Below are 21,133 nucleotides of genomic sequence, written 5' to 3' on the forward strand. Positions count from 1 at the left end.
AGCGTGGTGCTGGCTGCCCGAGGAAGGATGCTGCTGCATCCCTGCTGCAAAGCGGGACCGAGCTCTCTCTGCTAGAGCTTGTATGGCTGCGCTGGTGTACTGCACCATGCGGTACCGCTCATAGTCATTGTGTCCCACCTTGCGATCCAAGTAAAAGAGAGGGCCCTGGCAGATCGGGCACACAGCGCTTATGCGGGACCAGTCCAATATACAGGAAAAACAGAAAGTGTGCCTGCACCTGCTCACAGAGGCCTCGTCAGTGATGGTGCCCCAGCAGATTGGGCAGATTGGATCCTCGGCCTGGGTCCCCTGGTTGGTGCTGGGAACAGGGGAAGAGGTGCCGCTTTCTGGCATGTCCATCTTGAATTACAGAGCAGATTTGCAAAGCTCTGGAGATGGCACCTGCAGACGAGATGCAACCTGCAGGAAGCTTGCCAAGCTGTGCAAGTCAGTCACTGAGGAGCTTCCCACTCTGCCTCAGGGCTCTGCTTGTTCTGCCACAGAACGCCAGAGACCGTGGCGTGGCACAGTGAAAGTGACACCAGGGCGTCCTAGTGTGTTCCTGCTGCAAGGGCAGGATGGTGACTGACTTCTCTGTGGAGGCAGGAATTCAGAGTTCCTGACCTCTCAGGAAAAACAGTCCAAGCCTGGGGCCACAGCAAGTCGGGACCAGCTTCCTGAGCCCTGTGGGTGCGCCCCTCTTGGCAAATCCTCTCTGTGCTTTCCGAAGGCAGCCCGGGGTACGGAGATCCGTCTCCCTACCTGCGGACGTCTGTCTCCCACGGAGGACGACAGCACTGTGGCCCTCCAGGGCTGTCCTGCATTCTAAAAGGGTTGATGTCGCCAGGGGTTACCCTGGCTCTCTGGTGACATCACAAAGCTTTTGGAGACCACACGCAGAAGAGACAACCTCTGGTCTCGGGGGACAATTTTTCCCCAGTATCTCATCCCTCAGAGCTGCCCTGCTGTTGAGCAGAATCTCACAGCTGTAAATTTGTAGGAATTTTGACTTGTCCCTCTTTGAATTGTCCCTTTTCTCTTCACTCTGCACTCCCACAGCACAACCCTTTGGAAGCAGGAGCAGTTTTGGTGAGAAGTAGTACCATTCTGACACATTTCTGACTAAGATTCTTCCAAATCCAATAAAAAATATATCTTGTAGCTCACATTGCTATAACTTTAATTTTATCAACAACTGCACTTAGCAGGCCACTACACTCAAAATGCATCCCAGGTCTTTCCTTTATCCAACATGTGCTGATGCTGACTTTGTTGTTATTTGTTAATTTTACTGAGGAAAGACTGCCAATTTGCTTAACAATTTTTTTTTAATACTATTGGTATTCTATTTTTTTCTACTAGTAAATAGATATTTCTACTGATGCTATAATTTCAAGAGGAATCAGTCCCTCTGGCATACCTTTGCAAGTTTCTGAGACTGCTATGGATAGAATCAAAATAATATCCAGGCAGTAAAAATCAGTTGCCCATACAGAAAGGAAGATAGGAAATCTAAGTTTGGGTTTATATTCCTCAACCTCTCCACCCCCTTTCAGGTCTACCACCAGGCTGAGCAGGTCATTCCCCCAATCACAGCGTACACAGGTCTTGGGACTGCTTTCCTCTGGTGTGAGTGACCAGAGGCTCAAACCTTCCGTGCAGCCCAACACCTGAACAGCCGCGTGTCTCCAGGGCACCTCAGCCTGAGTTGCCACATTCTTTCTTTCGCTCTCTCTCTGTCTCTTGGTTGGTGATATTCCCATTCTGGAAGTAACTCTCATCAGCTGAAAGGGATCATTCTTTGAGGGCCTGACCTTGGCACAGTAGGTCATGTTTCTTAATGATGTAATACCAGGACTGCAAACACAGGAATGAGAAAAGCCAGATAAGAAAGATGCAGGATAGACTTGCACTCCTTTAAGTGGGAGGCAAATGTTGACAGCAGAAAGGGATATGTAGATTTCAATTTTTGGTAGGTTGGAGAGTCAGACAGGAAGAACATTATTTTTTTATGAAGTTTTGACGTAACTCTTAAAGATAACACAAGGATGTTTTTTCTATGGGATGCCTAATTTTAATGGAAAAACTATATTCATGACAGGAGCCGTATGAGAAAGCCAGCAGTCAAGTTTCTCTTCTGTTATCAGCACAACATCCAAGGGCCTTGGAAGGGTCCCCTTAGGTTTCCAGGAGCCTTCTTTAGGGGAGAAGAGATGCTCAGTCCCAGGCCATGCAGTTGGATATGATGTTATTTTCACAATTGGATGCAGGGGCAGTTTTGGCGAGAAGCAGGACCACTTCTGACACTAGCAGCAGGGCAGGCAGTAGCGTAGCACCCTCCTTGATAGGATGTGCTATTGTGCTCTGCGCCTGGCAGGGCTGCGGGACCTCTGCCGGGATCGGCTCCTTGCTGCCTGCCGTTCGGTGGAGGAGATGGGGCTTCTTCTCTGACGGCGCTGCCTTCCCCTGGACTGAGCTGGGACTTGGTGTTCAGGGCTTAGAGCTTGCCTGTCTTCAGGATCCCTCCTGCTTTGCTGCCCCGCCTGTGTCTGGCGCCGAGTACTGAGCGAGCTGCGCCTGGATGGGCTCCTTGTAGGCTGCTCGTCCCAGAAGGAAACCCGATGTCCTCTCTGGTGGCCCCTGCTTCTCCTAGAAGAAGCTTGGATGTGCCTTGCCTGCCTCAGGGTTCGGTCCTCATCACTATTGCTCCTCTCCCTTTGCTGCTCCCGCCGTCTTTGATGCTGAGCACTGCGGGACCTGTGCCGGGATCGACTCCTTGTAGCCTGCTCATTCCCATTCCGGGAGGAAACCCGGTGTCCCCGCTGACGGTGGCGGCTCCTTGCAGAGGAGGTCGGAACGTCCCGTTCGGGCCTTGGGGCTGGGGCCTGGTCACGAGTGGCTTCCTGAGCCCTGTGCTGCAGACGTGTGCTGGTGCTGCTGGTGCTGCTGGAGGGACTGTAGCGGTGGCCTTGCCACATGCTACGCCAAGTGAGGTGCTGACTCGAGGACCCGCTTTGGCTCCTCTCTAGGGCTCCAGCATCGCTACCGCCATGACCACTGCTGGAGGAAGCGTGGTGCTGGCTGCCCGAGGAAGGATGCTGCTGCATCCCTGCTGCAAAGCGGGACCGAGCTCTCTCTGCTAGAGCTTGTATGGCTGCGCTGGTGTACTGCACCATGCGGTACCGCTCATAGTCATTGTGTCCCACCTTGCGATCCAAGTAAAAGAGAGGGCCCTGGCAGATCGGGCACACAGCGCTTATGCGGGACCAGTCCAATATACAGGAAAAACAGAAAGTGTGCCTGCACCTGCTCACAGAGGCCTCGTCAGTGATGGTGCCCCAGCAGATTGGGCAGATTGGATCCTCGGCCTGGGTCCCCTGGTTGGTGCTGGGAACAGGGGAAGAGGTGCCGCTTTCTGGCATGTCCATCTTGAATTACAGAGCAGATTTGCAAAGCTCTGGAGATGGCACCTGCAGACGAGATGCAACCTGCAGGAAGCTTGCCAAGCTGTGCAAGTCAGTCACTGAGGAGCTTCCCACTCTGCCTCAGGGCTCTGCTTGTTCTGCCACAGAACGCCAGAGACCGTGGCGTGGCACAGTGAAAGTGACACCAGGGCGTCCTAGTGTGTTCCTGCTGCAAGGGCAGGATGGTGACTGACTTCTCTGTGGAGGCAGGAATTCAGAGTTCCTGACCTCTCAGGAAAAACAGTCCAAGCCTGGGGCCACAGCAAGTCGGGACCAGCTTCCTGAGCCCTGTGGGTGCGCCCCTCTTGGCAAATCCTCTCTGTGCTTTCCGAAGGCAGCCCGGGGTACGGAGATCCGTCTCCCTACCTGCGGACGTCTGTCTCCCACGGAGGACGACAGCACTGTGGCCCTCCAGGGCTGTCCTGCATTCTAAAAGGGTTGATGTCGCCAGGGGTTACCCTGGCTCTCTGGTGACATCACAAAGCTTTTGGAGACCACACGCAGAAGAGACAACCTCTGGTCTCGGGGGACAATTTTTCCCCAGTATCTCATCCCTCAGAGCTGCCCTGCTGTTGAGCAGAATCTCACAGCTGTAAATTTGTAGGAATTTTGACTTGTCCCTCTTTGAATTGTCCCTTTTCTCTTCACTCTGCACTCCCACAGCACAACCCTTTGGAAGCAGGAGCAGTTTTGGTGAGAAGTAGTACCATTCTGACACATTTCTGACTAAGATTCTTCCAAATCCAATAAAAAATATATCTTGTAGCTCACATTGCTATAACTTTAATTTTATCAACAACTGCACTTAGCAGGCCACTACACTCAAAATGCATCCCAGGTCTTTCCTTTATCCAACATGTGCTGATGCTGACTTTGTTGTTATTTGTTAATTTTACTGAGGAAAGACTGCCAATTTGCTTAACAATTTTTTTTTAATACTATTGGTATTCTATTTTTTTCTACTAGTAAATAGATATTTCTACTGATGCTATAATTTCAAGAGGAATCAGTCCCTCTGGCATACCTTTGCAAGTTTCTGAGACTGCTATGGATAGAATCAAAATAATATCCAGGCAGTAAAAATCAGTTGCCCATACAGAAAGGAAGATAGGAAATCTAAGTTTGGGTTTATATTCCTCAACCTCTCCACCCCCTTTCAGGTCTACCACCAGGCTGAGCAGGTCATTCCCCCAATCACAGCGTACACAGGTCTTGGGACTGCTTTCCTCTGGTGTGAGTGACCAGAGGCTCAAACCTTCCGTGCAGCCCAACACCTGAACAGCCGCGTGTCTCCAGGGCACCTCAGCCTGAGTTGCCACATTCTTTCTTTCGCTCTCTCTCTGTCTCTTGGTTGGTGATATTCCCATTCTGGAAGTAACTCTCATCAGCTGAAAGGGATCATTCTTTGAGGGCCTGACCTTGGCACAGTAGGTCATGTTTCTTAATGATGTAATACCAGGACTGCAAACACAGGAATGAGAAAAGCCAGATAAGAAAGATGCAGGATAGACTTGCACTCCTTTAAGTGGGAGGCAAATGTTGACAGCAGAAAGGGATATGTAGATTTCAATTTTTGGTAGGTTGGAGAGTCAGACAGGAAGAACATTATTTTTTTATGAAGTTTTGACGTAACTCTTAAAGATAACACAAGGATGTTTTTTCTATGGGATGCCTAATTTTAATGGAAAAACTATATTCATGACAGGAGCCGTATGAGAAAGCCAGCAGTCAAGTTTCTCTTCTGTTATCAGCACAACATCCAAGGGCCTTGGAAGGGTCCCCTTAGGTTTCCAGGAGCCTTCTTTAGGGGAGAAGAGATGCTCAGTCCCAGGCCATGCAGTTGGATATGATGTTATTTTCACAATTGGATGCAGGGGCAGTTTTGGCGAGAAGCAGGACCACTTCTGACACTAGCAGCAGGGCAGGCAGTAGCGTAGCACCCTCCTTGATAGGATGTGCTATTGTGCTCTGCGCCTGGCAGGGCTGCGGGACCTCTGCCGGGATCGGCTCCTTGCTGCCTGCCGTTCGGTGGAGGAGATGGGGCTTCTTCTCTGACGGCGCTGCCTTCCCCTGGACTGAGCTGGGACTTGGTGTTCAGGGCTTAGAGCTTGCCTGTCTTCAGGATCCCTCCTGCTTTGCTGCCCCGCCTGTGTCTGGCGCCGAGTACTGAGCGAGCTGCGCCTGGATGGGCTCCTTGTAGGCTGCTCGTCCCAGAAGGAAACCCGATGTCCTCTCTGGTGGCCCCTGCTTCTCCTAGAAGAAGCTTGGATGTGCCTTGCCTGCCTCAGGGTTCGGTCCTCATCACTATTGCTCCTCTCCCTTTGCTGCTCCCGCCGTCTTTGATGCTGAGCACTGCGGGACCTGTGCCGGGATCGACTCCTTGTAGCCTGCTCATTCCCATTCCGGGAGGAAACCCGGTGTCCCCGCTGACGGTGGCGGCTCCTTGCAGAGGAGGTCGGAACGTCCCGTTCGGGCCTTGGGGCTGGGGCCTGGTCACGAGTGGCTTCCTGAGCCCTGTGCTGCAGACGTGTGCTGGTGCTGCTGGTGCTGCTGGAGGGACTGTAGCGGTGGCCTTGCCACATGCTACGCCAAGTGAGGTGCTGACTCGAGGACCCGCTTTGGCTCCTCTCTAGGGCTCCAGCATCGCTACCGCCATGACCACTGCTGGAGGAAGCGTGGTGCTGGCTGCCCGAGGAAGGATGCTGCTGCATCCCTGCTGCAAAGCGGGACCGAGCTCTCTCTGCTAGAGCTTGTATGGCTGCGCTGGTGTACTGCACCATGCGGTACCGCTCATAGTCATTGTGTCCCACCTTGCGATCCAAGTAAAAGAGAGGGCCCTGGCAGATCGGGCACACAGCGCTTATGCGGGACCAGTCCAATATACAGGAAAAACAGAAAGTGTGCCTGCACCTGCTCACAGAGGCCTCGTCAGTGATGGTGCCCCAGCAGATTGGGCAGATTGGATCCTCGGCCTGGGTCCCCTGGTTGGTGCTGGGAACAGGGGAAGAGGTGCCGCTTTCTGGCATGTCCATCTTGAATTACAGAGCAGATTTGCAAAGCTCTGGAGATGGCACCTGCAGACGAGATGCAACCTGCAGGAAGCTTGCCAAGCTGTGCAAGTCAGTCACTGAGGAGCTTCCCACTCTGCCTCAGGGCTCTGCTTGTTCTGCCACAGAACGCCAGAGACCGTGGCGTGGCACAGTGAAAGTGACACCAGGGCGTCCTAGTGTGTTCCTGCTGCAAGGGCAGGATGGTGACTGACTTCTCTGTGGAGGCAGGAATTCAGAGTTCCTGACCTCTCAGGAAAAACAGTCCAAGCCTGGGGCCACAGCAAGTCGGGACCAGCTTCCTGAGCCCTGTGGGTGCGCCCCTCTTGGCAAATCCTCTCTGTGCTTTCCGAAGGCAGCCCGGGGTACGGAGATCCGTCTCCCTACCTGCGGACGTCTGTCTCCCACGGAGGACGACAGCACTGTGGCCCTCCAGGGCTGTCCTGCATTCTAAAAGGGTTGATGTCGCCAGGGGTTACCCTGGCTCTCTGGTGACATCACAAAGCTTTTGGAGACCACACGCAGAAGAGACAACCTCTGGTCTCGGGGGACAATTTTTCCCCAGTATCTCATCCCTCAGAGCTGCCCTGCTGTTGAGCAGAATCTCACAGCTGTAAATTTGTAGGAATTTTGACTTGTCCCTCTTTGAATTGTCCCTTTTCTCTTCACTCTGCACTCCCACAGCACAACCCTTTGGAAGCAGGAGCAGTTTTGGTGAGAAGTAGTACCATTCTGACACATTTCTGACTAAGATTCTTCCAAATCCAATAAAAAATATATCTTGTAGCTCACATTGCTATAACTTTAATTTTATCAACAACTGCACTTAGCAGGCCACTACACTCAAAATGCATCCCAGGTCTTTCCTTTATCCAACATGTGCTGATGCTGACTTTGTTGTTATTTGTTAATTTTACTGAGGAAAGACTGCCAATTTGCTTAACAATTTTTTTTTAATACTATTGGTATTCTATTTTTTTCTACTAGTAAATAGATATTTCTACTGATGCTATAATTTCAAGAGGAATCAGTCCCTCTGGCATACCTTTGCAAGTTTCTGAGACTGCTATGGATAGAATCAAAATAATATCCAGGCAGTAAAAATCAGTTGCCCATACAGAAAGGAAGATAGGAAATCTAAGTTTGGGTTTATATTCCTCAACCTCTCCACCCCCTTTCAGGTCTACCACCAGGCTGAGCAGGTCATTCCCCCAATCACAGCGTACACAGGTCTTGGGACTGCTTTCCTCTGGTGTGAGTGACCAGAGGCTCAAACCTTCCGTGCAGCCCAACACCTGAACAGCCGCGTGTCTCCAGGGCACCTCAGCCTGAGTTGCCACATTCTTTCTTTCGCTCTCTCTCTGTCTCTTGGTTGGTGATATTCCCATTCTGGAAGTAACTCTCATCAGCTGAAAGGGATCATTCTTTGAGGGCCTGACCTTGGCACAGTAGGTCATGTTTCTTAATGATGTAATACCAGGACTGCAAACACAGGAATGAGAAAAGCCAGATAAGAAAGATGCAGGATAGACTTGCACTCCTTTAAGTGGGAGGCAAATGTTGACAGCAGAAAGGGATATGTAGATTTCAATTTTTGGTAGGTTGGAGAGTCAGACAGGAAGAACATTATTTTTTTATGAAGTTTTGACGTAACTCTTAAAGATAACACAAGGATGTTTTTTCTATGGGATGCCTAATTTTAATGGAAAAACTATATTCATGACAGGAGCCGTATGAGAAAGCCAGCAGTCAAGTTTCTCTTCTGTTATCAGCACAACATCCAAGGGCCTTGGAAGGGTCCCCTTAGGTTTCCAGGAGCCTTCTTTAGGGGAGAAGAGATGCTCAGTCCCAGGCCATGCAGTTGGATATGATGTTATTTTCACAATTGGATGCAGGGGCAGTTTTGGCGAGAAGCAGGACCACTTCTGACACTAGCAGCAGGGCAGGCAGTAGCGTAGCACCCTCCTTGATAGGATGTGCTATTGTGCTCTGCGCCTGGCAGGGCTGCGGGACCTCTGCCGGGATCGGCTCCTTGCTGCCTGCCGTTCGGTGGAGGAGATGGGGCTTCTTCTCTGACGGCGCTGCCTTCCCCTGGACTGAGCTGGGACTTGGTGTTCAGGGCTTAGAGCTTGCCTGTCTTCAGGATCCCTCCTGCTTTGCTGCCCCGCCTGTGTCTGGCGCCGAGTACTGAGCGAGCTGCGCCTGGATGGGCTCCTTGTAGGCTGCTCGTCCCAGAAGGAAACCCGATGTCCTCTCTGGTGGCCCCTGCTTCTCCTAGAAGAAGCTTGGATGTGCCTTGCCTGCCTCAGGGTTCGGTCCTCATCACTATTGCTCCTCTCCCTTTGCTGCTCCCGCCGTCTTTGATGCTGAGCACTGCGGGACCTGTGCCGGGATCGACTCCTTGTAGCCTGCTCATTCCCATTCCGGGAGGAAACCCGGTGTCCCCGCTGACGGTGGCGGCTCCTTGCAGAGGAGGTCGGAACGTCCCGTTCGGGCCTTGGGGCTGGGGCCTGGTCACGAGTGGCTTCCTGAGCCCTGTGCTGCAGACGTGTGCTGGTGCTGCTGGTGCTGCTGGAGGGACTGTAGCGGTGGCCTTGCCACATGCTACGCCAAGTGAGGTGCTGACTCGAGGACCCGCTTTGGCTCCTCTCTAGGGCTCCAGCATCGCTACCGCCATGACCACTGCTGGAGGAAGCGTGGTGCTGGCTGCCCGAGGAAGGATGCTGCTGCATCCCTGCTGCAAAGCGGGACCGAGCTCTCTCTGCTAGAGCTTGTATGGCTGCGCTGGTGTACTGCACCATGCGGTACCGCTCATAGTCATTGTGTCCCACCTTGCGATCCAAGTAAAAGAGAGGGCCCTGGCAGATCGGGCACACAGCGCTTATGCGGGACCAGTCCAATATACAGGAAAAACAGAAAGTGTGCCTGCACCTGCTCACAGAGGCCTCGTCAGTGATGGTGCCCCAGCAGATTGGGCAGATTGGATCCTCGGCCTGGGTCCCCTGGTTGGTGCTGGGAACAGGGGAAGAGGTGCCGCTTTCTGGCATGTCCATCTTGAATTACAGAGCAGATTTGCAAAGCTCTGGAGATGGCACCTGCAGACGAGATGCAACCTGCAGGAAGCTTGCCAAGCTGTGCAAGTCAGTCACTGAGGAGCTTCCCACTCTGCCTCAGGGCTCTGCTTGTTCTGCCACAGAACGCCAGAGACCGTGGCGTGGCACAGTGAAAGTGACACCAGGGCGTCCTAGTGTGTTCCTGCTGCAAGGGCAGGATGGTGACTGACTTCTCTGTGGAGGCAGGAATTCAGAGTTCCTGACCTCTCAGGAAAAACAGTCCAAGCCTGGGGCCACAGCAAGTCGGGACCAGCTTCCTGAGCCCTGTGGGTGCGCCCCTCTTGGCAAATCCTCTCTGTGCTTTCCGAAGGCAGCCCGGGGTACGGAGATCCGTCTCCCTACCTGCGGACGTCTGTCTCCCACGGAGGACGACAGCACTGTGGCCCTCCAGGGCTGTCCTGCATTCTAAAAGGGTTGATGTCGCCAGGGGTTACCCTGGCTCTCTGGTGACATCACAAAGCTTTTGGAGACCACACGCAGAAGAGACAACCTCTGGTCTCGGGGGACAATTTTTCCCCAGTATCTCATCCCTCAGAGCTGCCCTGCTGTTGAGCAGAATCTCACAGCTGTAAATTTGTAGGAATTTTGACTTGTCCCTCTTTGAATTGTCCCTTTTCTCTTCACTCTGCACTCCCACAGCACAACCCTTTGGAAGCAGGAGCAGTTTTGGTGAGAAGTAGTACCATTCTGACACATTTCTGACTAAGATTCTTCCAAATCCAATAAAAAATATATCTTGTAGCTCACATTGCTATAACTTTAATTTTATCAACAACTGCACTTAGCAGGCCACTACACTCAAAATGCATCCCAGGTCTTTCCTTTATCCAACATGTGCTGATGCTGACTTTGTTGTTATTTGTTAATTTTACTGAGGAAAGACTGCCAATTTGCTTAACAATTTTTTTTTAATACTATTGGTATTCTATTTTTTTCTACTAGTAAATAGATATTTCTACTGATGCTATAATTTCAAGAGGAATCAGTCCCTCTGGCATACCTTTGCAAGTTTCTGAGACTGCTATGGATAGAATCAAAATAATATCCAGGCAGTAAAAATCAGTTGCCCATACAGAAAGGAAGATAGGAAATCTAAGTTTGGGTTTATATTCCTCAACCTCTCCACCCCCTTTCAGGTCTACCACCAGGCTGAGCAGGTCATTCCCCCAATCACAGCGTACACAGGTCTTGGGACTGCTTTCCTCTGGTGTGAGTGACCAGAGGCTCAAACCTTCCGTGCAGCCCAACACCTGAACAGCCGCGTGTCTCCAGGGCACCTCAGCCTGAGTTGCCACATTCTTTCTTTCGCTCTCTCTCTGTCTCTTGGTTGGTGATATTCCCATTCTGGAAGTAACTCTCATCAGCTGAAAGGGATCATTCTTTGAGGGCCTGACCTTGGCACAGTAGGTCATGTTTCTTAATGATGTAATACCAGGACTGCAAACACAGGAATGAGAAAAGCCAGATAAGAAAGATGCAGGATAGACTTGCACTCCTTTAAGTGGGAGGCAAATGTTGACAGCAGAAAGGGATATGTAGATTTCAATTTTTGGTAGGTTGGAGAGTCAGACAGGAAGAACATTATTTTTTTATGAAGTTTTGACGTAACTCTTAAAGATAACACAAGGATGTTTTTTCTATGGGATGCCTAATTTTAATGGAAAAACTATATTCATGACAGGAGCCGTATGAGAAAGCCAGCAGTCAAGTTTCTCTTCTGTTATCAGCACAACATCCAAGGGCCTTGGAAGGGTCCCCTTAGGTTTCCAGGAGCCTTCTTTAGGGGAGAAGAGATGCTCAGTCCCAGGCCATGCAGTTGGATATGATGTTATTTTCACAATTGGATGCAGGGGCAGTTTTGGCGAGAAGCAGGACCACTTCTGACACTAGCAGCAGGGCAGGCAGTAGCGTAGCACCCTCCTTGATAGGATGTGCTATTGTGCTCTGCGCCTGGCAGGGCTGCGGGACCTCTGCCGGGATCGGCTCCTTGCTGCCTGCCGTTCGGTGGAGGAGATGGGGCTTCTTCTCTGACGGCGCTGCCTTCCCCTGGACTGAGCTGGGACTTGGTGTTCAGGGCTTAGAGCTTGCCTGTCTTCAGGATCCCTCCTGCTTTGCTGCCCCGCCTGTGTCTGGCGCCGAGTACTGAGCGAGCTGCGCCTGGATGGGCTCCTTGTAGGCTGCTCGTCCCAGAAGGAAACCCGATGTCCTCTCTGGTGGCCCCTGCTTCTCCTAGAAGAAGCTTGGATGTGCCTTGCCTGCCTCAGGGTTCGGTCCTCATCACTATTGCTCCTCTCCCTTTGCTGCTCCCGCCGTCTTTGATGCTGAGCACTGCGGGACCTGTGCCGGGATCGACTCCTTGTAGCCTGCTCATTCCCATTCCGGGAGGAAACCCGGTGTCCCCGCTGACGGTGGCGGCTCCTTGCAGAGGAGGTCGGAACGTCCCGTTCGGGCCTTGGGGCTGGGGCCTGGTCACGAGTGGCTTCCTGAGCCCTGTGCTGCAGACGTGTGCTGGTGCTGCTGGTGCTGCTGGAGGGACTGTAGCGGTGGCCTTGCCACATGCTACGCCAAGTGAGGTGCTGACTCGAGGACCCGCTTTGGCTCCTCTCTAGGGCTCCAGCATCGCTACCGCCATGACCACTGCTGGAGGAAGCGTGGTGCTGGCTGCCCGAGGAAGGATGCTGCTGCATCCCTGCTGCAAAGCGGGACCGAGCTCTCTCTGCTAGAGCTTGTATGGCTGCGCTGGTGTACTGCACCATGCGGTACCGCTCATAGTCATTGTGTCCCACCTTGCGATCCAAGTAAAAGAGAGGGCCCTGGCAGATCGGGCACACAGCGCTTATGCGGGACCAGTCCAATATACAGGAAAAACAGAAAGTGTGCCTGCACCTGCTCACAGAGGCCTCGTCAGTGATGGTGCCCCAGCAGATTGGGCAGATTGGATCCTCGGCCTGGGTCCCCTGGTTGGTGCTGGGAACAGGGGAAGAGGTGCCGCTTTCTGGCATGTCCATCTTGAATTACAGAGCAGATTTGCAAAGCTCTGGAGATGGCACCTGCAGACGAGATGCAACCTGCAGGAAGCTTGCCAAGCTGTGCAAGTCAGTCACTGAGGAGCTTCCCACTCTGCCTCAGGGCTCTGCTTGTTCTGCCACAGAACGCCAGAGACCGTGGCGTGGCACAGTGAAAGTGACACCAGGGCGTCCTAGTGTGTTCCTGCTGCAAGGGCAGGATGGTGACTGACTTCTCTGTGGAGGCAGGAATTCAGAGTTCCTGACCTCTCAGGAAAAACAGTCCAAGCCTGGGGCCACAGCAAGTCGGGACCAGCTTCCTGAGCCCTGTGGGTGCGCCCCTCTTGGCAAATCCTCTCTGTGCTTTCCAAAGGCAGCCCGGGGTACGGAGATCCGTCTCCCTACCTGTGGACGTCTGTCTCCCACGGAGGACGACAGCACTGTGGCCCTCCAGGGCTGTCCTGCATTCTAAAAGGGTTGATGTCGCCAGGGGTTACCCTGGCTCTCTGGTGACATCACAAAGCTTTTGGAGACCACACGCAGAAGAGACAACCTCTGGTCTCGGGGGACAATTTTTCCCCAGTATCTCATCCCTCAGAGCTGCCCTGCTGTTGAGCAGAATCTCACAGCTGTAAATTTGTAGGAATTTTGACTTGTCCCTTTTAGTGCAGCTTTTTCTCTTCACTCTGCACTCCCACAGCACAACACTTTTGATGCAGGAGCAGTTTTAGTGATAAGCAGGACGATTTGTAATACTAGCTTCATAGCAGGCAGTAGTGTAGCACCCTCCTTGATGGTATGTGCTATTGTGCTCTGCACCTTTCAGGGCTGTGCGACCTCTGCCGGAATCGTTTCCTTGCTTCCTGCCATTCCCTTGAGGAAATGGGGCTTCTCCTCTGACCTCCCTGCCTTTCCCTGGTTTGAGCTTGGACTTGGTGTTCAGGGTTTAGATCTTACCTGCTTGTTCTGCCATAGATTGCCAGAGAACGCAGCGTGTCTGTTAAAGTGACACCAGGGCGTCCTAGTGTGTCCTCCTCCAAGGGCAGGATGGTGACTGACTTCTCTGTGGAGGCAGGAATTCAGAGTTCTTGACGTCTCAGAAAAAACAGTCCAAGCCTGGGGCCAAAGCTAGTCGGGACCAGCTTCCTGAGAGCTGTGGCTATGCCCGTCTTTATAAATCGTCTTTGTGCTTTGAGAAGGCAGCCCGGGGTACGGAGATCCATCTCCCTACCTGCGGACAGCTGTCTCTAATGGAGGATGACAGCACTGTGGCCCTCCAGGGCTGCCCCAGAGTTTGAACGGGTTGATGTCACCGGGGGTTACCCTGGCTACTGGTTATGAGTTGCTTCCTGAGCCCTGTGCTTCTGATTTCCCCTTTTGCTGGAGGGTTTGTAGCGGCGGCCTTGCTACATACTATGCCAAGTGAGGTGCCAGCTTTGGGACCTGCTTTGGCTCCTCTCTATGGCTTCAGTATTGCTACCGGCATGACCACTGCTGGAGGAACTGTGGTGCTTTATGCCTGAGGAAAGACATCACTTAGTTTTGTAGATCACACGCCGAAGAGACAACCTCTGGTCTAAGGGAACAAATTTTGCCCGGTATCTCATCCTTCAGGACTGCCCTGGTGTTGAGCAGAATCTCACAGCTGTATATTTGTGGGAATTTTGATTTGGTAAGGCATCTTTGTTTCTTTCTGCTGCACCCCCATAGCCCAACCTTTTTTATAATTGTGTTGCAGCCAATTGTAAAGAACAAATAGGAAGGTATAGGGTAAGCTTGCATAAGAATATATTTTCCTGTAGAATATTGCTTTTTAAGTTGTTCGTTATAATGCTAGGTCTCACTGAATGGAACATACCATGGGTTTTTTGAGGTAGAAGAAAGGATTTAGTAAAAATCAAACATGTCCTCCTTATAGTTTTAGTCTTTATTAAAGTAACATCTTAATCCTAAATTATTGAAGTTGTATCCAGTCTGGTTTCCTTTATGCATTTTTGAACATTTTAAAATGCTTATAGCTATGGCATTGAGGTCTGTCTGCAACTGGCGGATTTAAATGCATAATTTGAGCTAGTATAGGCAGCTTCAGGGTTTAGTAACAAATCATGAAATGGGGTTCTTATCTTAATTAGATTTTCTTAGACTTTGTACAAGTAAAAGAAATCTGTAAATTTGTTACAGATTGCTGTCATTGTGTTACTCCATGCTTTCTTTCCTGGCCTTTAATCCCCACATTCCTCAGACCCACAGCTGTCTGTTTTTCAGTTATCATAAGTATAAATAACTCATTAAATGACTGACATCTTCTTTGGTGTCAGTGACACTGCTGCACATTCAGATTTTTTGGTAGTACCTATGCTATCAAGTATCTCTCAGATGACAGATTTTCTTTACAGGATAATGCATTCAATTGTTTCTTATTATCTGTTCATTATAGAGCTTGAAGAAATAAGAATGTCAAAGCTATTCAACCTGGGTTGCTTTCATAAATTCTCTCTATGTTCTTCTATGTACCATTTTTTACTATATAACTGCATTTCTTTAATGAAGTATGTATTTGTGGAGGAGTTATGATGTACAACCTTTAAGTAATTCAGAAGCATTTGAATGGAAATGCTGTAACAGTGAAAAAGTTCTTTAATACAATTATTGAAAGTTAGCCATTGCAGTTGACTTAATTCTAGCAGTCCATATTTAGAAAATAGCATTAAGCTGTGATGATGTGATCTTCTTTAAACAACAGATAAACTGAACCAAATGTCTTATCTGTTCCTCCTCCCACTGAGATCATTTGGCTTTGGTTTCACCTGTGGAAGAACTAGTAGAGGAGTCACCTGTGGAGTGTCACCTCTGCCTCCCAGCACTGATGATAATCCAGGTTTTTTCAGAGACATGTCACATGAGTACAAACAGCACAAGTGTTTAGTGCACAGTCTGTATAATGTTTTGTAATTTTAAAGTTTCTGAGGATGAGAAGAACCATGGCACTGATTGCTTGCTTTTTTAATACTTTTCAGAAATTGAAAAATTTCAGGGTTCAGAAGACAAGAAGGAAGATGAAGAAAAGAAATATCTTGATGTTATCAGCAACAAAAATATAAAGCTGTCAGAAAGAGTTCTGATCCCTGTCAAACAATATCCAAAGGTACTGTAAATATTGTCTAACACTTGTTTAATCTTTCTTAATAGAATGGTGAAAAAGTCTTATACCTAATCCTTTTTACTGACTGTTAGTGTGCAGGCTTCACAATATTAAAAGATACCAAACAACCAGAACTTAAGTTCTTATTTGAGTTTGCCTGTTTTTTGCTATTATATGTTCTAACTTCTGTGTTTCAAAAGGGCCATTCAAAAAAGCTATTGAAGTGACTGAGACTTTTTTTTTCCAGGTGGGTTTTGTAGTTGGTCCTTAGGTAAATTGTTTAGATGCTTTCTTATGTTTTCCCACAAACTATCTTTTTAGAAAATAAATTATGATAGAACAAAAACCATTCTTTCAGAATATAGCAAAAATGTTTCAGTAGCTTTGAAAAGTTAACTGAAGTGTGCTGCATTTTCAGGAGCTGGAGTATTTTCTCTTGTGTAGTAAGTTTTTAAATTAGTATTATTACTGCAAGCTATGGCTGCAATAAGGTATGTGCCTGTTAATAAAACTGAAATGTCCTTGTGCCATGCATTTTCTTGCAACAGAACTCCAAATTCAGCTGCTTGTCTGAAGTTTCAGTTTTTATTTTACATGAAAGAAGACAATGTTGATTTTCTTTGTGTGTATTCAGTGTTATATTTTACGTAACCAGTTGTTCTGATTATATTCAAACTGAAATTGGAAGCATATATTTTTTTCTTGCTGATTTATTATCACAATTTTTGGTTCATTAGCCTTGATTACATTCTCATCTTTTTGCTTTATCATCAGTAAGAGCAATAAATTACGATGGGTAAATGCCTATCAAACAAAATGAAAGGTGTAAAAAAAATTCAGTGATAAGATTCAGTGATTCCAGCCGACATTTACCTCCTGACTAGTGAACAGAAAACTGAGGTAATGTAATCATCCAAATAGTAAAGACTGTAGTAATGCATGCAGTCCTATACAGAATTACTTTCTTAGTGCATAGCCTGAGGTGCTTTGTTGATATTTGTGGTACTTTGTGCAAATCTTATATAGGTGAACTGAAGTTCTTGATAAAAATTTAATTGTACTGTGTAACTTCATAAAAATGTGATAATTATTCAGAATCTTATTTGATGAGGATAGTAGAATGAAGACAAAGTATTTAAAAGACTAATGCAATAATCTGTCCAGTATAGTGCCTGAATAGGATTGAATTAAACTTAATGTACTTTAATGTGCTAGTTATATGAATGATTATTAACAGATATAAATCATTTCTACAAATTCTGAGCAATAAAACAAAAAAATCAGTGCAGTGGAAACTAAATACTTGTTCATTAAGGCAAAGTGCACTCTTGGAAAGTTTCTGTAGTTGATTTGATCACAATATTCCATGCTTGATATGGAGTTACTCCCAGAACTGCAGGCTTCCTTCTGCCACCTAGTAACCATCCTTCAAGGACTGCTTTTGCCATTTGTACCAAAGAGCTTACTGCTGAGGTCTGGTGTCTTATCTTTTCTTGGTGAATTGCTTACATTATGATAGTTAAAGTGTGCAAAAATAGTACACAGCTATTGTTTCAGACTGCTTTATAAATAACAAAACAAACAAAAAAAAGTAGAATTTGGGTAAAAAAAGACATTTATTTCACCCATTTATCAGAATATGGTAATAAGAGCAGACAGTCAGACCTGGACTTCGAAAACAGTTAAAAGAATTGCTGTATAATTTCACCTCAGAGGTATTTACATTTGAAAGAATGTTATTTTAAATTATCCACTCACTGTTTGCTGATAAGCTAGGGCTGGGTGAGTAGGGCTCCATAAAACTGAAGAAAGTGTCCAAGAGTATAACACTTTGGAAAAAAATTCTGACCAGGTGAAAAGGAAAAATTGTGGTTTACAGACTACTATATAGCAACTTGATCAATCTATTAAAACCATTTGTTCTTGTTTTAACTATATGTGGACATAGAAATTGCCTCAAGGGAACCTTTGGTCTAAAGATGTATTATGGTGTGTAGGTTCAGCTGTAGTGAGGGTGGATCCCTTCAGTGATAACAGTAGAGTCAGAAGCAGCATTTTCATGTTTAAGCAAAAGTTAACTAAACACAAAAGCCTTCTAGTGACTAAAGAACTCTTTAAAATGTAGAATAAGTATTTTAAAATTGTCTGTACTCAACTGTCTACAGTCCAATTTGTGAAATTGCTGGTGCAATCAGGAAAATAAATCTAAGGGTGTCATTGCAAACTGTCTTACATTACCAGCTTTGTTAAAGACACAGCCCTGTCTTTAGAGATCTAAGAAAAGAGATGAAGGTGTTATTTGGTGGTTCAGCAATGATATTGGCGGAGATTAATTATTCTAAATCTCAGCAGCCCAAGTTAAAACAGCATCTCATTTACACTCTATGTAGCCAGTATATACACTCTATGTAGCCAGAGATGGGAGCCCTGGTGACAGAGGATATAAAGAAGGCAGAGGTGCTGAACACCTTCTTTGCCTCTGTCTTTACTCCTGCAGGGTTTCCGCATGAGCCCCAGATTCATTTAGCCCCAGAAGTAGTCGAGATAGATGAGGAGCTTGACATAGTAGATGAGGATTGGGTTAGGGATCAGCTGAGTAATCTGGACATCCATAAGTCGATGGGTCCAGATGGAATGCATCCAAGGGTGCTGAGGGAACTGGTGGAGGTCATTGCTAGGCCACTCTCCATCATTTTCAGTAAGTCATGGGTAACAGGAGAGGTGCCTGAGGACTGGAGAATAGCAAATGTCACTCCAGTCTACAAAAAGGGCAAAAAGGAGGACCCGGGTAACTATAGACCGGTCAGCCTCACCTCCATCCCTGGAAAGGTGATGGAACAACTTGTTCTTGTCGCTATCTCCAGGCATATCAAGGACATGGGGGTCATCAAGAGCAGTCAGCATGGTTTTATCAAGGGTAAATCATGTTTGACTAACCTCATAGCCTTCTATGAGGAAATTACTAGGTGGATAGATGATGGAAGAGCGGTAGATGTGGTTTATCTTGATTTCAGTAAAGCATTTGACACCGTCTCTCACAGCATCCTTGTAGATAAGTTGACCAAGTGTGGGTTTGGTGATCAGGTAGTGAGGTGGATCAGGAACTGGTTGAAAGGAAGGAGTCAGAGAGTTGTAGTCAATGGGGCAGAATCTGGTTGGAGGTGTGTGACTAGTGGAGTCCCTCAGGGGTCGGTACTGGGACCAGTGTTGTTCAATATCTTCATCAACGACTTGGATGAGGGTATAGAGTGTACCCTCAGCAAGTTTGCTGATGACACTAAGCTGGGAGGAGTGGCTGACACACCGGAAGGCCGTGCGGCCATTCAGAGAGACTTAGACAGGCTAGAGAGTTGGGCAGAGAGAAACATGATGAAGTTCAACAAGGGGAAGTGTAGAGTTTTGCATTTGGGGAAGAACAACACGATGTCCCAGTATAGGTTGGGGGCTGACCTGCTGGAGAGCAGTGTAGGTGAAAGAGACCTGGGGGTCCTGGTAGACAAGAGGATGACCATGAGCCAGCAATGTGCCCTTGTGGCCAAGAAGGCCAATGGCATCCTGGGGTGCATTAGGAAGGGTGTGGTTAGTAGGTCAAGAGAGGTTCTCCTCCCCCTCTATTCTGCATTGGTGAGGCCACACCTGGAGTATTGTGTCCAGTTCTGGGCCCCTCAGTTCAAGAAGGACAGGGAAGTGCTTGAAAGAGTCCAGCGCAGAGCTACGAAGATGATTAAGGGAGTGGAACATCTCCCTTATGAGGAAAGGCTGAGGGAGCTGGGTCTCTTTAGTTTGGAGAAAAGGAGACTGAGGGGTGACCTCATCAATGTTTTCAAATATGTAAGGAGCGAGTGTCAGGGAGATGGAGTTAGGCTTTTCTCAGTGATTACCAGTGATAGGACAAGGGGTAATGGGTGTAAATTGGAGCATAGGAGGTTCAAGTTGAATATTCGAAAAAATTTTTTTACTGTAAGGGTGACAGAGCCCTGGAACAGGCTGCCCAGGGAGGTTGTGGAGTCTCCTTCACTGGAGACATTCAAAACCCGCTTGGACACGTTCCTGCGCGATGTACTCTAGGTGGCCCTGCTCTGGCAGGGGGGGTTGGACTAGATGATCTTTCGAGGTCCCTTCCAACCCCTAGGATTCTATGATTCTATGATTCTATGATTTAATAATCTCAAAACTTCTGGAACAGTGATGCATTGTCTGGTGTTTGTTGATCCTTTTTCCTGTCTCATAGTGCCCCTTTTTCACTTCCATAATGTTGGTTCTGGCTAAGGCAGACAAACAAAAATAATCAGAAGACAAGACTATATGTTAACTTTTTTTCAGCTTTTGCAGCTGCTCAGTTTAAAACTTGCATGAAAATACCTAGGGCTTGTTCACAAAGTTTGCATGATTTATCAGTTGAATGTTGTATTTCAAGTATCATTAAATATGGGAAAAGAGTAGATTAAAAAGAAAACAAAAAACAAAAACAAACCCAACCAAAAACTGGAAGGGGTGAAAAATATGACAGGCAGGCTGACTGTCTTCAGAGGATGCAGTGTACTAAAGCCTCCTCCCTGCACAAAGGCCCAGATGACAACTTCATCTGAGCTTCTTGACTCCTGCTGGCTTCCTCCTGGATGTTTAACTACTAGTTTTGAGGAAAAAAGCCAAACACAGAATCAAGCCCTCTTCCTTGGAAAGGCTGGCACCTTCCTTTAGAATCTGTACTGGGGAAAAGACTTAAGCTAATGCTAATGTCTACTGTAAAAAAAGTTAAATTTCAGAGTCTTTATGTTGTTTTCCCTGGCTCATGATGGTTGCTTGAATGATGAATGACTCTGCTGAATTCACCTTTCTCATTCTGAGTAATTTTTTAAACTGGGAACGTTTTATATAATATGTCAGTTGGAGTGACTGCTCTTGAAATCTATTTGTTCAGGTAAAATCTCTTAGGGTGTTTTAAAAACAAAATTCACAAGTGATTTGATCAACAAAGTAATGCTCTTTGAGTGTGTATGTTACGCCTCAGAGTGAATCTTTCCACTAAAACTTTCTTAGAGGGCGTTTGAAACATATTTTAGATGAAATAACCATTTGCAGGTGTCAAGGTTTAGGCCCAGCTGGTACCAACCAGGCCTCGGCTCACTCACCCCCACTGTGGGCCAGGGAGGAGAAAATACACCCAAAGGCTCAGTAACTGAGATAAGGACAGGGAGATTTTAATTCCCTAATTATGGCATGGACAAAGCAGAGAGAGTCACCTTAGGGACAAAAAAAATTCATTTATCAGAACAGGAGAAAGAGAAACCACCACCAGATCTTAAAATACCTCCCCTCCACCCTTCCCTTCTTCCCCGCCAGAGGTATTTCACTCCTGCTT

The 21,133-nt window shown here is 47.9% G+C and overlaps 1 protein-coding gene across 1 annotated transcript in view; it reads left to right on the top strand.

Annotated features, from left to right (window-relative positions):
• KHDRBS2 (KH RNA binding domain containing, signal transduction associated 2) overlaps window positions 1-21,133 on the top strand; it is a 411,839-nt gene that overhangs the window by 153,231 nt on the left and 237,475 nt on the right. Inside the window, exon 2 of the mRNA XM_030447738.1 lies at window positions 15,647-15,774. Within this exon, the coding sequence (XP_030303598.1) occupies window positions 15,647-15,774 (128 nt within the window). The remainder of the gene's footprint in view (window positions 1-15,646; window positions 15,775-21,133) is intronic.

The sequence above is a fragment of the Calypte anna genome, chromosome 3 (assembly GCF_003957555.1).
Source record: "Calypte anna isolate BGI_N300 chromosome 3, bCalAnn1_v1.p, whole genome shotgun sequence".
Lineage (NCBI taxonomy): Eukaryota > Metazoa > Chordata > Aves > Apodiformes > Trochilidae > Calypte > Calypte anna.